This window comes from Mercenaria mercenaria, unplaced genomic scaffold (assembly GCF_021730395.1).
Source record: "Mercenaria mercenaria strain notata unplaced genomic scaffold, MADL_Memer_1 contig_736, whole genome shotgun sequence".
In the NCBI taxonomy this organism is placed as follows: Eukaryota; Metazoa; Mollusca; class Bivalvia; order Venerida; family Veneridae; genus Mercenaria; species Mercenaria mercenaria.
Genome location: NW_026463633.1, coordinates 21,414 through 39,262, shown reverse-complemented (window position 1 = coordinate 39,262; position 17,849 = coordinate 21,414). Strand labels below are relative to the sequence as shown.

The 17,849-nt window shown below is 32.7% G+C and overlaps 1 protein-coding gene across 1 annotated transcript in view; it reads right to left on the bottom strand.

Moving 5' to 3' along the window:
- LOC128554777 (uncharacterized) overlaps window positions 1-17,849 on the bottom strand; it is a gene marked incomplete at its 5' end in the record, with an annotated part of 30,916 nt that continues 13,067 nt past the window's right edge. The window contains 11 exons of the mRNA XM_053536086.1: window positions 1-2,611; window positions 2,942-2,972; window positions 7,900-8,031; window positions 8,844-8,920; window positions 9,087-9,201; window positions 10,499-10,624; window positions 12,156-12,329; window positions 14,837-14,906; window positions 15,254-15,352; window positions 15,943-16,085; window positions 16,564-16,695. Of these exons, the coding sequence (XP_053392061.1) occupies window positions 2,413-2,611; window positions 2,942-2,972; window positions 7,900-8,031; window positions 8,844-8,920; window positions 9,087-9,201; window positions 10,499-10,624; window positions 12,156-12,329; window positions 14,837-14,906; window positions 15,254-15,352; window positions 15,943-16,085; window positions 16,564-16,695 (1,298 nt within the window). The remainder of the gene's footprint in view (window positions 2,612-2,941; window positions 2,973-7,899; window positions 8,032-8,843; window positions 8,921-9,086; window positions 9,202-10,498; window positions 10,625-12,155; window positions 12,330-14,836; window positions 14,907-15,253; window positions 15,353-15,942; window positions 16,086-16,563; window positions 16,696-17,849) is intronic.

Below are 17,849 nucleotides of genomic sequence, written 5' to 3'. Positions count from 1 at the left end.
TTAAATTTCTTTATTAGTTAAATGTATGAGAATAAACTAAAATATTCATTGCTGCAGATAGCTGTTACATTCGAGGCATTTTCAGAGCTAATTTGCTGAAAAAATGTACTTATTTACTTTATCCTCTGTATTGCAACATGCACATTGTAATGATATTCAAATGTTTTCATACCTTTTTCTGTACAGTTCAGATATTTTGCAATGTGTATCTTATTTGTTCCCATATGTATTATACAGATATTAATATACCAAGTAAAATTTGGAATAAAGAATGTTGCTTTTCTTATCTACAGGTACCACATGTTAGGTTGCACATCAGTGTTGAGTAAAATAATTATTATAATACAGAATTCTATTAGACAAGTAAACAGCAGTACTTATTCTGTTGTAGAGTCCAACTATTGTCTATGTGTATAATATTAAATGTGTCACTGCTAAGGAAATGTTTTCATTGAAAATGAGGTTTCAGACATATTTTTGTTCAGAAGTTAGAAATAACATTCATCTCTATTTCGCTAGTGTATACACTATATACAAGGAATGTAATTCCAAATAACTCATTTTATGAAACATTAAGTATTTTTTACGTAAAATATTGATTACAGAAAAGTTATAGCTTTACGGGAGTACAGGTACAAGATATAACTGGAAAAATATTAAACATTGACAAATGCATTTCAATACTGAATGAGCGGATTACTGAAATGTAAAGCTAAATTATAGCTAAAACAGTAAAAGATTCATATATTATTTTGTCTGGTACAGATTTGTCAACTGCATTCCAATACTTCAATAATTCTGTGGTCTTGGCGTAGAAAAAAAAAACAAAGACATCATTGGGATGCAATTGTTTTCACGTGTGAAATAAAATATTCAAAACAGTCAATCGTTTTTTTTCTAAATTATATAATCTCGTGCACACTACATCTTATCTTGAGAGATCATCATCTTATCTCGAGTGCACGACATCTTATCTTGAGCGATTAACTTCTTACCTCAAGCGATCAGTATCGTATCTCGTGCGCACGATATCTTATCTTTAGTGATCAACATCTTATCTCGTGTTCACGACATCTTATCTTGAGCGATTAACATCTTACCTCGAGCGATCAACATCTTATCTCGTGCGCACGACCTCTTTTCTCGAGCAATCAACATCTTATCTCTTGCGCACGACATCATATCTCGAGTAATCAACATCATAAATTGCGCGCACGACATCATATCTCGAGCGATCAACATCTTATCTCGAGTGATCAACATCTTACCTCGTGCGCACGACATCTTATCTCGAGCGATCAAAATCTTATCTCGTGCACACGACATCTTATTACGAGCAATCAACAACTTATCTCGAGCGCATGAGATCTTATCTATATATATCTTAAGCCCCTTTGTGTGTATTTAGGTCATCAGTAAATTTAAACACACGGACAAGCTGATAATTAGGGTCCCGCCTATTCCGACGTTATCTAAATTTCTCACAAGTACATATACAAGTTTACCATATCATTGTGGAGAGCAGTGCACATAATTGGTCATCCTATCTTCAATGTTAAATTAATATAATGCTTTTTGCATGTTAGAATAGCAACAAATTGCAGTTTGACTGATAAATTTGCACAGAAAAGTTATAAAATTGCATGAATGAATTAAGGGAAAACAAAGAAATTCGTTAATATATGAGCGAAGCCTACATACTACATTTTGTTTTGTCAAGGACCTAAATTTATTTCTTTGCGTCATCACTGAATATTTGCTGCCTTTTGTATCTGTTTGCGTATATAAATTATGACCCTGCAAACACGTGAAACGGTTATAAGTATCAACAAAACAAAAGCAAAAACGATGGCAGTCGTATGTTTTTACTGATGATCGAATTCACACAAAGGGCCTTGATATATATGAATAAGATGTCGTGCGCTCAAGATAAGATGTTGATCGCTCGAGATAAGATACTGATCGCTCAAAGATAAGATGATGTGCGCACGAGATAAGATGTTGATCGCTCGAGATAAGATGTCGTGCGCACAAGATAAGATGTTGATCGCTCGAGATAAGATGTCGTGCGAACGAGATACGATGCTGATCGCTCAAGATAAGATGTCTTGCGCGTGACATAAAATGTAGTGCGCACGAGATAGCTTAATAATAAAAGAAATAAATGCATGCACTAAACATACTACCATACAATCGCATTCAGATACTGAATTTGCATTTATCGTTCAATCGTTGAAAGATATTTTGATCTCTGATTTTGAAAAATACAGCAACATATGCTTTTCTTGTTTTATTATTGACGTCTCACCAACTCTGAACGTTTATCTAATTTAAACTATATACACGGCTATATAAAAATGTACATAATCTACATATGCGTTAGCCTAAATCAGTGTCATGATATTCAATGAACTAATATTGACGACTGGAATGAATGATATCATATCCTGTTCTGTCATCTCTCTTGTTGTCGTCAAGACGGGAATATTCAGTGTAGGGTTCCTCACTAGTTGCAATGTTACTAAGTGTTCTATCATTTGTGCTGCCTCTGGCATCTACAACTCCCAACACTACCGCTTCATTCACGTACGTTTGACTTTTTCGATCATTTCTGAAACAATTGTGGTTCAACATTAATTGTCTCACAGTCAAAACTGATGCGTGTAACGCATGATTAGAAATGCACAAAAATTACTTAATAATATGATTCTACGCAGGAACATGTTTAGAACAAGCGGGTTTCTTGAACTCGTTACATTTAAAACTGTAAAACAGACCAGAAAAAGTTTATGAGGGGTATGATTTAAGAATCAAGTATTTGCTGATATTTATCTAAATGTGTCAGTACTTTTTGTACAGAAACTTATATATGAATTATTTCAAAATGACTAGAAATACTGTCATCTGTGACTTGAGGAAAAAGTTTGAAATTAAAACTTACTTCTTCCTAGATGTGTTTATTTCTTTTCCACCTGAAAAACATATTTGCCAACCATGAAATATTACCTAACACAACAATTTTCATGTGATAAAGTAATAGTCCATAACATTTGCATTTATATTTACCAGAAACTAATTTATGTTAAACTGAATTTATGGCTGAAACATACACCTATGTCACTTAATATAAAAGTTGTAGGTCAGTCAAATTAGCTTTGGGAAAATAATCAATAATAAATCATTTCCCGTGCTATATCATTCCTTGCTGTTGGGGTACTGCATCTGGAATTCTGAAGTAACATTGTAATACGGCCGTAATTTTTGACTACATAATGCAGTTTTCTACATCCGGTAAACTACCGACATACATGCCTGCTATCAATTATCGAAAAGGTTTCTGCCATGTACAGGTAGAGCTATAATATATTATTTTACTTTTAATCTCAACAAGCTTTGGAGTGTCAAAACCCAAAACATTGGATTTTAACATGCAAACAAAAGGGCAACGATGTCCCCAGACCGCTCACATGACATTAACAGCAAGACTGGTTAATTTTGGAACAAAGTACAATGCTGTGAAGTAATTCTAAATTCGACTCAGATGATATTCAGTTTAATAACTAGTGTTATAACTAATTTAGTATAAGATCACACAAGAAGCTTTGATGAGAATTTCTTTTGAAGTCAAACCAACATTTTCCTCAGAGGAGAAGATTAAAACCTTACAGGAAAACCTAGCTACGTGTCTTAAAGGCCACGCGTTTTAACAAAAGATAACAATTTGAAGAAATTGTGTAAAGGGTCACCCAAGAAACATAGCTGTGAAGTTATTTTGAAATCGGGACGGCAGCTTAAAAGATGAAGTTTTCCATATGGTCATATAGTTTTTATATCATTCGAAACAAATGTTTGATTTTGAAAAAAATCAAAAACAAAACAATATAATTTGAACAATCTTCAATAACGGTCTGTGAGCTATAACAAACATTATCGGTTTATAACTGATAGCAGTCTTATTCTTTATCTACACAAACATGTATTGTAGGTATATGTAGTTACCGTATATAATCTGTATTGTTCGGTACTGTCAGTGAGAAATATTTGAACTAATCAGGCTTGCTGAGTGGAACAGACTTCCGTGTTTATATAATATTTTTGGAGATACTACACGTTCACTGACGTACGTTTAAAACTGACCATAAATATAATAAAATCTAAAACAAATATGAAGTTACTGCTGATGCTCGACTGGTCATTTTGTAACAGTGACAGTGTTCAATTAAGTTCAGTAAAAGACTTCAAGCCTAGAAAATTGAAATTGTCGAAACTCCCAAAAATTAAATCACACCATATTTACAGATTACTTCTGAAAGAAAGCTGTCAGTAGGATATTTGATCGGACCTACTCTTTATTGTTTAGAGAAATTTATGAGATACTTTGTAAGCATATAACACAACCAAGCAACGACCATAGCAGACTCGGTTTGATTGCCTCTGTTCATTGAGAGCTAATTTAATATGCAACACCTCTCGTACCCCTTAGCACCAGACTTAAGATATATACCAAATAATAAATATCGTTTGTCAACTCGTCTGATTTATCACGGTACGAGTTGAGATGTGCAGGACTGAACCATTAACGTGTTAGCCTAAGCTGTTAAGACTCCAAGATTCTGAACGACGAACCAATGAACACAATAACCTACAGGAAGACTGTGTTTTTGTTAAAATAGGCTCAATGAAATATATTAACATGATTAAGGTATTGGATCCTTAAAAGTATTTTTTAAAATGGCATTTGCTTGGTATATTTTTTAAAGTTAACCGTGTTTCGCATTGTGTTGCAATTTTTAAAGGGAATTCCTATAGTGTTTTATGCGCATTTTTCTGCGCAGCCGATACAATCTATGGAAAATTAAAGTGAAGTCAACATTTGTTTAAACATGTGACAGTCAATCTTAAATATGAGGAATCTTGTATAAAACAACATTTTCAATAAGTTTTATCGGTAATCAAATGTTGATACTGATTTATGTTTTATCATGCAAGTTGCCATTTGTGCTTTGTTTTGACAGCGCATTTTATTACGAAGACAGTATTGTTCATATATTGTTAGACAATTAACTTTGTATTGATAAGATTCTATCTCCATTCAGATCATTTAGTATTCAATTATAGAAAGGATTAAGAATGTTTTTAACTTCTAGCAGAAATAATAAATTTGGTCATGTTCAGGCCATTTTTTGGTCCGAACAGGTTTTGTATTCAAGCGGGCCTAACATAAAATTTAGCCTGGTGACCCATACATTTTTTATCATTTATATGTTTACATTACAGTTATCTATACACAAGGAAAACAGAAAAAAAAATCTATAAAACAGATTTTTTTTCAAAATTTAAAAAAATATATTCTTTATCATGGGTATTTTTCATCGAAAAAGTTTCAGAAATAGAATATGAAACAAGATTTTGTTTTCATTTGTACCCATCACTGTAATGATGTAGTATTACAAATATGACTATGATAATAAATAAATATATAATGAAATCTGTAAAAGGAATAAACCCTATTGTGCTGTCTTGATTCATGTTTTTGTTGATATTTTTTAAAAAAAAAAAGCAGAAATTTATGAAAATGTTAATTTAAAAATAGCTAGGAATTTCAGCAACAGTGGGTATGTTCAAATCAATTTTTATCAAAAACAAGCCTGGTGGCCCACTGTTTTTATTTGTTCATTGTTTTTAGCACAACTTTTCCTATCATATATGTGAATTTGAAAAAAAATCTATGAAAGGAAAAAAACTATAGGAATTTTTTTAAACAACTTTTACCTTGCCGTTTTTATAAATTTCGTATAATATATGGTATTTCATCAAGCACAAGTAGGGGCAAATTTCAAAATGATGGCCACTGTCCAAAACGTCTGGAAAGAGTTTATTTTACCATTAATTTTGGTAAATGAAACATCAAACTATTGGTAAACAATGATTATAAAACACAAAATAAATTTGTCAATATCATTCTTTCAAGGCTGCCTCAAGTTAACGGATTCAATGAGACAGAATTCTAACTCCAACATTGGAAAATTAAGGTCGAGTCTTACAGGACTGTTTTAAATTTTACTTAATTTGTTAAAAAAAAAATGGGCAGAAATAAAACCTATCTACATTTCTTCAATATTATGCAATCTAAAGGGTAAACGCAAAATAGAGAACTTTTAACTCAATAACTCAGCATTTTCAACATGTCTAATTCACTTTGAACTAAACAGCAAGAAATCGTTTATCAAATGACAAATTACCACTTCCGTACATGTCTATACATTAATATTTCTTGAAAATATGTAAAAACTTACTAGAAAAAAAAGGAAAATGAGAAAAAAAAATTGGCCCCAGCGAGAAACTACGCCCCCTGAAATATTTCAGTCAAAGAAGGTCTATGGTAGGAATTGAATACTCTTCAAGAGCATATATTCTATTACGAGTCTAATACCTTATTAAAATCGTTATATTCTGACGTCATAATATTCTGTCACCGACTCGCACGTAGATCTTTGTTTATCGCAGAATAAAAGTTTGACATTCTTCTTTGTTTAGTTGAATAACAAATTGAATCATATTAGAATTAAAATTATATAATAATTACACTGCGGATTTTACAAGCTTCTTTAAGTATTCACAATGTATGTTGACATTTTAGATAAAATCTTTAGTTGAAACTAAGTGTCATAGGGTAAGGTAAATATGCAGTCTGCCTAATCAAGTTTGAAGATGCTGATTCAAGTTGTTCTCAAGTTATTGAATGGAAACTGTTTCTGGTCCCAGTGACCTTGACCTTTCACTTACAAATGGGGTCATCTAATTCATTAGCCAAATCATGCTATCATGTTTTAAGGTTCTTGGTTGTGTATTTATTGATGAAACGCGTTTCCAATGGCAAAAGCATCGAGATAAAAAAAATACAAAGAACGCTGCAGGGCGCCATCTTTGTACAATCAATGCAAAACACATCTTTGTATTTTAAACTGATGTGCTAAACCATCCCTACGATGTTTCGAAAGTGAAGGATAAGGCTTTAGCCACTTGACAGTGTAGAAAGAAGTATATGTTATCCCGTCCCGATTAATTGCTAATACACGGAAACAACAGGGACGACATGTAATCCACAGAAAGCTCGTAAAAGATATGTACACTACAAATGAAGGACCGAGAAAACATGATTCTTCAAACATACTCAATTCCTTTGCAGCAAACAGATCAATAACAAAGCAGTCCATCCCGAATTTTAAAACTGCATATCATGAAATCATAAACAAAAATAGAGTGCAGAGGGCGATTATTCTAATACTGTAAAGGGATTGAACAAGCATGAAACATGTTTGTCGAAGTCAAAAAGGAGAAAAAAAAGATTAACGGAGGATTAGTAACAAAACTTGTAAATTGATTGGGTATTTGACACTATAAATATTGACCATAAACAGTTATGACTGCTATATAAACTGCGTTTTCGATACCTTTATGGTGTAGTACACTCATGTGAATAAAGAAAAAAAAATACTCATTTTCAAGATAAATCAGCAATACTTTGTTTAATTGAATTCTAAGAGAAGTTGCCCTTAAAAAGTAAATATTTTTCAAGAGTTTTAATGAAATATTTTTCTTCAACAATTTTTTTGACTGACAGAATATGAATATTGTAAACCAAAGAAAAGAAATCATGTTGAAATTTGTAAAAGTTTTATAGCGTATATCAACAATGAATAAACATGTAGATTCGTACCGTTTCAGTCGCAACAAAACAGATTACTGGTTGTTGAAAACGTATACAAGATTTTACATCACGGTAACTTTTATAATCTTTATTTGTATAATGCAGAGTCTTCTTTACTTTTAATCAATATTTCACAAACTTGGATTATTAACACATTGTTAAAGTTTTTGTTACATACGTATTCTTACCATTTTGTCTGTAGCGTCTGATCAAAAATGTTGCGTATCCTGCATATACGATTAGAATTAAAATGATCACACCAAGTACAGCGCCAATGATGATGGAATGCGTAGAACTATCATTCTCCGTAGTACAAGGTCCTACAAACAGAAGACGACACTTAGGTAGGACTAGACTTGCTCATATACTATTATACATTATGTACTTATTGAATGACTATTGAATAGTCAAATTTAAGGACCGAGTAGGCATTCGATTAAAGAAATGTTTTATATATTATAAAACATCAGAATTACATGTTCATATTTTTGTTCTTGTTTTAATTTTAGCATAAGAAGTTAGTATCTAATTATAGTCCGGTCTGTACTGGCGATGCATACAGACAGATATGTAACTGCGAATCTAGTGAACTGATTAAGTCTAAATGCTATGTCCAATATAATAATATTGCAATAATTTCTCCAGAATATACATTTTTACGCCAAATGAAATTGCACTCAAAACTGATTATAAAGAACAATCATAAAAATATTTATCATCAGTACGTGCTCAGTGTATTTCCAAAGCTTTATCCTATTTTTCACACAAATTATAACGGAGCATCAAATTAGTACGAAATGGTCAGGGTTGAAATCGTTATGGGCATTCACATAAGTCAGAAGAAGTAAACCAGAACGAAACATGCTGTATTACATTAATAACACTAGATACTATTTTGATTATAATAATCTATTAACCATTAATTTGTACATGGGGAGGTAGTTTATAACCGTGTCGATTTACTTTCTTAAATATATTATTTGCCGAAACAAATACTTTGGAAATGAAACTTACATTTACCCGAATGTTTGATGTATCATAAAGTAACTTAAAACTTTAGTATGTGTAAACACTACATTCATTAGCCGTTTGTTATAAAGAAATAATATCATTTAAATCGAAATACAAGTACCTTCAGAAGTTGCTACAAAAGGTCCATACTGCCGACTTAAAAGACATCCACCATTGGTGCATGACACAGCAACTAGACTGTAATACGTCAAATATTTAAATCATTCTAAAAGGATAAATCTGTTATGACCTCCATGTATTGTAATTCATTTAAGGTATTAATTTAAAGTATATAATTTTATATTTGTTAAAAACTGAAAGGATTCTTTCGGCGACTGAATATATTTAATAACAAACTAGTTACTAGTAACTGGTGTCTAGTTGAAGGGGACCGTTACAGTACTCTTCTGAGGAAACATCGGTACAATCATCACTACCAACAGTGTACTCAACTTTTGTCACAGACCGTTTCCTTCTATCTGAAATATATATTTCGTCAAACTTTTCTCGACTATATCTATAATGTCATGATTGTTTAATAATTTGATTATATTTTTAATGATATATTGTGCAATATTGATCAATCAAAATGCTGTTTTCATGACACATATTGTTTTGCATATAAAATGTATATGAATTTTAATTGCAGTGAAACATATCTATAATTAACTGCTTTTCTCGAGCTTTTCTAGTACTTTTGGACAATGGAGGTAATGATTTCGGGATTGTTAAAAGAATGGATGAAGAACAATTTGTTAATTTCTCAAAGTCAAGATACAAAACTGAATGATCGATATTTGCCACTGGTACATTTAATTTTGTACGTTTATGTCCACGTGGCATTTTAGTCTCTGCAAAAGAACAAGAAATTGTACCAGATTTATCGACTTCCCTACCCAGAGACATTTTTCGTCAAACATATTGCACACCAATACATTATTTTGAAACTTAGATTGGCAACATATTAAAAGTTTATAAATCGAAAATGTTTATCATATCATTTATGAAGAGGTATGTGGTTTGAAAATTAATTGTGTGGAATGTTTCTTCCAATGTTTATATCTGTGATTGAAAGTGTTTATATGATATTATTATTAAAATGTTTGATAATAAGAAAAATCATAAATGTAACAAAAAGTTTTATGATATTAGAGGGGTTAATCGATACATAATAAATGGCATGTATATGGTACCAAGGAAACGTGTCTTTAATTACAATCCAGAATTTATCCAATAGCCATTATTAATTTGAATTTGAGAAATTTCAGCTTCAAACAATGAATTTAAAAAAAGTAAATATATAAGCTTGCTGTATACCGAGTGTGTTCAGAATGAATCATTCCAAACCTTATTTATTGATAAAAGCTATTTAAGCAACAGAGATCTGGAACGTGAATCATTTTGCCCAGAATCTGATTTAATTGTTCTCTCTCCGTACTCTATCTACATGTCAAAATTTATCACAAATTTCTCTACATTCAGGTAATAGAATACGAATCTGTTTTTCTTTTTCCAGTAACTACACCCTTATATTTACCATTGGAACCCCAAACTAGTCCCTATATAAAATTGATATACACCACGTTTGGTGCTACTACGTTGATATGACTTTACAGTACCGATCGAAAACCTCGTTTAATGCGGCCAAGTAGTCCGCCTAGCACACAAGCATATTAACCTTAGCTATCCAAATATGTTTTGATCGGCATTTCTACGAAAACCTAAATATCTTAAAGACTTAATTAGCTTCTGTGGTAAAAGTTTTGATCCGCTTACCACGCGAACATTGTGTTTTCATTTCATCCAGCCATGTTGAATTTGTTACACGATATAACGTAAAGCCTTTCAGTGACGATTTCTTCCAGTTGTCCATCGTATTAAAATCTGAAAGTGTCCTTATACCTATAAATATAAATGTAATACCAATGCATATCTAACTGAAGTGTTTGTATACAAAAGTTTACTTGTCGCCGTGGCACAGATACTTCTAACAAACAATAAAAGTAAGCTCATGTTATGTTTTTAAATGCATGCACAATATATTCCTTGTTCTTTAACGTTTATATTACTTTCCAAACTACACTGCTATATACCTGTTTTGCTTCTTCTATTGGTTTATTTATTTCGTATTATTATTCACTTATATACATATACTAGTATGCCATCCATATGGATTAATATTGAATATACACGCGTTCGTGACACTTTACCCTACGTTTACAGTACCAAGTATTCTTAATTAAGAGGACCGTTAGGGCCATAATTTTTGACAGAAATTAGTGCGGGAATTTCTGAAGAGGACCTTACACAATCCTATATACCAAATATGTAAGCTCTGTGCCTTGAGGTCTTTTTGACAATGATGTTATATTTTTAGATTTTCAGTGAACCCTTTGGCGGAACAAATTTTGACCCATTTGCCATAAATGTAATAAACGTGGTCTGGAGGATAACTATACACAATGCTACATGTCACCTATCTAAGTTCATAGAATTACAATTGTAGACCAGTACATTTGTAAGACATTTCCTATCATAGTTTATATAAAACAATATAGCCCCACAGCGAGCCAAAATGACCCCAGGGGAATAATTTGAGCAAACTTCGTAGAGGACCACTATAAAATGCTACAAGGTATATACTAAGTAATAGGCATTGACATTTTACACATGAAGATATTTAAAGCCTTTTCTATATGGGTGTATGTAAAACAAATGAACCCCTCAGCGGGAACAGTTTCGACCATATGGACATGTTTTAAATAAACTTAGCAAATGAACACAAGACAATGTTAAATATCATATATCTACGCTTTACGGATTTCCTATTTCAGAGATGATATTTGCTAGTTAGCTCATATACTTCCATTTGAAACCAGGGGCACGATTTGATTAAACTTCTGCACAATGTTACGTGTCAAAAACTATGCTTTAGGCCTTCATGTTTTAGAACGATTTTTCTATGTTCTCCTGATATAAGGTTATAAATATTACTGAACACCAGAGCATGGCAAATCCTGACACTAGGGACACAAGTTGAAAAATTGTGATAATAGGCCACACTAGAAAATGCTACATACTAAATGTCTCAGCAATTGGCCTTAAGGTGATGGAGAAGAATTTCCTTCTGTTTGTCATGGCAATTTAACTCCTGCATGGAATTAAAGTCTTTGAAGAAGGTAAAGAACTAAGCAAGAAACATTCATGTCCAGTTAAATCAACTTTAGTAGAGATGTCCTTCGAAGATTATTGTAGACGGACGATGTACGAAGGACGGTGAGTAAACACAATAGCTCATCCCGAGAAATTCATCAGTTTTCTTTCAATAATTTATGTAGTTACATACTAAAAATAATGGTGTTAATCATATAAAGAAATGTTAGATATATGACTGTAAATACCTTTAAAATTGTTTAATCGATACGAACTATACCTTCAAATTTGCAGTCTTTCACACATGCTATAAGTCCGGATGCTTGTATTTGACCGTTTGTGGACTCCTCAAAGAAATTTCGCACTAATGACACTGTAAACTGCCGCTTTCCAACATTTTTCTTCTGATGTATCAATATATCAACTTGTAATGTGTCTTCAATATTTACTGGAACTGAAATGTAATTGCAATGTACTACCGAAGGATTTTGTAAAACTTTATACGAAATAAAATTATTATTCATGTATATTAAGTACCAATGCAATTACATTACTATTACAGCCCGCCCGCTTAGCTTAGTAAGTAGAGCGTTGGTCTACAAATCGCGGGGTCGTGAGTTCGATCCTCGAGCGGGGCGTATGTTCTCCGTGACTATTTGATAAACGACATTGTGTCTGAAATCATTAGTCTTCCGCCTCTGAGTCATGCGGGGATGTTGGCAGTTACTTGCGGAGAACAACAGGTTTGTTCCGGTTTAGAATCCAGGAACACTGGTTAGATTAACTGCCTGTCGTTACATGACTGAAATACTGTCGAAAAATGGCATTTAACCCAAAACAAACAAACAAAACAGTATTATTACAGACGCAACTTCATTATATTGTAATAAATGAAAAACTACAATAGTTCAGTGAAATATTATAAACAACACAGTAAACAATAGACTCATACACGTACTAACATCTAGATACATAACTTGGCAAATAATGTTCATTTATTCACGCAATGAATCAAAAAGTTATGAAGGTACAGAGCTGTGTAATCGAAGGGATAATTTCAAACCATTTCTTTGTGTTACATACAGGATATCGACCGAATGCGAGATCTTTCTTGAAAGGTCACAAGCTTCATGTTACTCGCTCGTTTACAGGTCTTTCCTTCACAGAAAGGCCGATGTATGAGGTCGATATCTTGTTTACACAATATCAAACTACTTTTCAGTCGATGTTGGAAGAATAGGAGGTCACTGATAACTAACGCTACCACTAAAGGTGATTAATACTCCCAGACACTGCTTCAATACAGGGCAAATGAAAAGTGATATTTACATTTGACCTTTAAGTGAGAACTTGACCTTGGAGCTAGTGACTTATAATTAGGCTGTATACTCTGCAAGTCGTTTCTTTGCGGTTAACAATTTACAGTAATTGTATGAAAATCTTTCCTGTAATAAAATAAATATGGAGCGAACACAAATTGTAGCTATTTGACATTTGATCTCTTTGTGTGATCTTCTTCCCAGCTGCAGAGGTGCGGACACAAGTGTAAGATATCTGACTTCTAAGTGTGACATTAGCCTTTGACATAGTTACCTGAGATGTCTGCTCTACATGTTGTTTTGATGAGGTTTAAACTTAATGATTGTCCTATAAACATTTTCTAATGGTTTAGACAATATGGGGTAGACACGAAAATAAACTATTTGCCTATGACCTTCTAATGCTACCTTGATACCTTGTAACATAGGGTCTGAGATATGCATGTCGGCTTATGAGATTAACCCATACCCTGCTAAATTTCTAAAATTAACCTGTCATTTTTCAATTTGGATAAAACTATTCAGTTAAACTGTAAAAAGGGGTGCTCCTACATACTTTATATTTGGAGAGCAGTGTAATTATCAATGTATTGTTGTTTTTTTCCGCGCACTTGAACTTACGTATCCGTATTATATTATTATAGATGCAGTTTTAATTTCATAATAATACGATAATATGCAAGTGATCATATAACTTATCACCCGGGCATTTAGATTTATAATTTTGTAGTTCCAGAACTAAATTAACTAATCAGCTAAAATGGGTTGATTGCGTGACATTATTTCTGATTCAATGATAGCATGTCCAATACACGAAATGCATAAGATATCTAGACTGTCCGTTTGCCTGTTATTCATTCTGTCCATAATATCTTGTGTACTCAGCTCCTTCTACAGTTTTCATCAAAATCTAATTAAATTTGATGTACATTCATCATCAGAGGGACATGCGCATGTTGCCATGATCGATGTTTTGAAACTTATATATGCAACCAGTTTACAGTATTTCTACAATTATCATTCATTTGAAATAGAAATTGGTTACATCGTTTTCAATGGTGAAAGTTAAAAGTAGACCCTTCACCAATGCTAGTTCGAAACCTTGCAGTGCATAGCCATTCATATATACACACACTTACGTGTATTTACAAAGAGAAACACGCATATTATGAAGATTAAATGAACCAAGCGATGACCTGCAATACAGTCCCAAATCTTTAATAATAATTTACACTGTTACATAAATCATATTATATCGTCAGTATTTGGCTTCATGTTCCTTTTCAAATTGCAACTATCGTTTAATAAAATATACATTTATCAATTTGTTACAACATCTGTTGGCCACTTTGAAAGGAAGAACATGCATGCACTATGTAACACTACTCGGCATTATATATGGATATCTGCTTTCGACTCAAACCTGTTATTATTCAAATTGGGACATTGTATTGAAACTTGAAAATAATATAAGTTTAGTATTCTTAAATTTGAAAACGTGACAATTTCTTGGAATAAACTCCGAAGTAGAATTTCTGTCAGCCCCGGACACCCTACCATCTTTATAATGACTGGCCCATTAGGATGTGCACTGAGATAGCAGCAATTCAATTCTCAATGCTCACATAAAAGTAATACAAACCTCCAACGGGTGCTTGTTTTTCGACAGTGGTTACCACTCCCTTCATGTCTTGTAAATTTATAGCATATACCTGCATAAAACAAACTTAAACTGAACGTAGATCTATGTATAATTAGCCATGTTGTTAGTGACTAATCTGAATTTGGTGAATAAACAATTCAGTTTCAAATAATTTCAAACCTAAAAAAAGATTTCGATGAAACTGATGCAATTTTAAATTATAACATTAATATGGAAAAGCAGTATTACAAACCGTATACGAAACACATTGTCAATTACATCTTTGTATATTATAAGTTGTCTCAAGCTATTAACATTCATTCAGTTTCACCTTTACGTAAAAGTGCTTCATATGCATCAAGTGTCAAAGTAAATCACGTGTTATAAAGAGTATTGGAATTTCTAAAATTAACATACCTGGAAAGTATAGGTCTCCTCTGGTATGACGTTGACAACTATTTCATACTCGTAGTTTTCTTTAGATTCATGTGACAAACTCTGTTTCTTCGCATTCGTCTTACAAAAATGCAAAACAAGTTTATGATTACATGTATAACGATTTGTGTATTAGTCTGCTCACTGGTGTACAAAGTCATGCATTGCTTACTGGTTAATATATTTAATACCTTTGTAAACATTCTAATGAAACATTACAGATGCGTATTATTTAGAAGTGATATTCGTATTTCAAAAACGACATCAGGCAAAACAGGTCAAAAACGAACGATGAAATCTATATTGTTACTGATTATAATCGGTACTTGAAGATATAAACCATTTAAACTGTGCCTTTTAAAGCAAACTTTCGCCATGTTATGACAGTATTTCTTAATGGTACAGGTTTCACACCGAGTATATACGAGTGTCCAAGAAAAAAAAAGTACGTTTAGATCAAATTATTATAACAAATGTCAACTAAAGGATAGGTACGTTTAGATCAATATCTTAGATAATATCAGTATTTTCGATTATTGTCGGATTTTATGCAGTATGTGTATTATAAGACAATTTGAAGTATGAGGAGGGTGTCAATAAAGCTTTTTTTAGGCTTAAATAAATGCATTATATTTCTTAACGGAATACTTTGAAAAGTAGATGTAACATACTCCTGTAGAATTGGTAACTAAACTATACTCTTTGATAAGGCTGTTCCGACGTAATACTGCCGGTGCTTTCCAAGAAATCTGCATCAGTGTATAAATTCCTCCTAGTGCTCCCGTTATTTCTACATTTAAAACAGTTCCTGGTGCTATAAAGAAGAAAGAAAACGACATAGTAAGTATGATCTGTCTTTTTGGAAAATAATAGTTTCTTTATTTGTTGCCGCTTAGAAGTAACACTAAGAAAGTCTTAATGGAGACTGTAAGGAGGTTCAATATAACAGGGACTGGTTGTGCTACAAGGGCTTTCCCTTCAAAAAAATATTTTGTTGGGTTTAACGTCGCACCGATCCAAGTGTGCGTCATATGGCGACTTTCCAGCCATGATGATGTAGGAAGACCCCAGGTACCCTTTTGTGCATTATATCACCACGAGCGTGCACCTGAGTACACCAACTAACCTTCCATAAGCCAGCTGGATGGCTTTCTCACATGAAGAATTCAACGCCCCGAGTGAGGCTCGAACCCACATCGAAAAGATATTGAAATCAGCGACCTTACCCCCCTCCCCCAAACTTCACTTTGAAAAAACGACAATATGATTTTATAATGTATGATTTCATGTACCTGCAGGCTTGGTCCTGTATGTCTGTGATTTATCGGATGTCTTAGCACCTACTGATGTAACGACTGTCACAGTTACACTGTAGTTCCAGTACTCTTCAAGGCCTTCTGCTAGATAACTTCTTGCAGTAAAATCTATAAATGAAACAAGGTACTTGATAGCCTTGTTATCGTAACGTATACCGAGCAGAATATATAAATCACACGGCTTGAATCACTTTTTAACTTAAATTTCTATCTATGCCTATTATTTTAGACAAACGATTCGTAAATGATTTAGATTAATTACATTTGAAACAAACAATTATAGTTCAGCTAAAACTAGTCTTACTAATGGTATTATTAACTGTATTGTTTGTATGTCTTAGGTATTTCACGTCTCTATTTACCTACAGATCTTAACTACGATTAGGTATATTACTATCATATGTTAACTTATATCCTAAATGGAGCAAACCTTTCAAGGAGAACACGGATGATAAGTTAATATACGTCGCAAAGTTCCAATCAATTTCTTTGATAATTATCTTTCGTTTTCAACGCATGGGAAGCGTCTGACTTCTCGAGGAGTTCTGTCGTAGTCACACGAAGTCCTCATTCTAAATTCTTATCAACACTATTCTCAGTAAGCGTCTATAATGACAGTTTTATATTTCAATGAGCGTTCTATTGAAGTACAGCGATTTGCACAACCAGTTTCTTACGACAGCTCTATGTATTTTAATATATGACTTTACATTACAAAACCTTATTATTTTGTTTATAAAGTATACAAACCTTACTGAAATACAGAACACTGATTTTGTTTGTTTACTCAATTTACAAATGGCGAGAAATTATTCAACGGAAGTAATTCTAATTATCCGGGTTACATTATTTTACAAACAAATTGCAAAATACAAACAAAATGCATAACGCTTGAAAAAAAAAAATCAAGAGGGCCATGATGGCCCTATATCGCTCACCTGAGTACCATTGCTCTTAATGATAAGATCAAGTTTTGGCATAGATCACACAGGCATACATGAATATCATCAGGATAAATATTTTCTTGTAACAGTCCCTTTTGACCTATAGGTCACATACTAGTCATAGCCAATATCCATACCAAGTTTGAGGGTCCTTGGCTCAAATGCTGCATTTTTGTACTATCATGACTATTCCTTACCCTGGAAGACTTAAATAACATTCAAAACCAATCTCATGAGGTATATTCATTTACATAAAATAAATGGAGGTAATTTGTCATAAATTCAGTCAAAAGTTATCTACCCTGATTATCTGAGTCC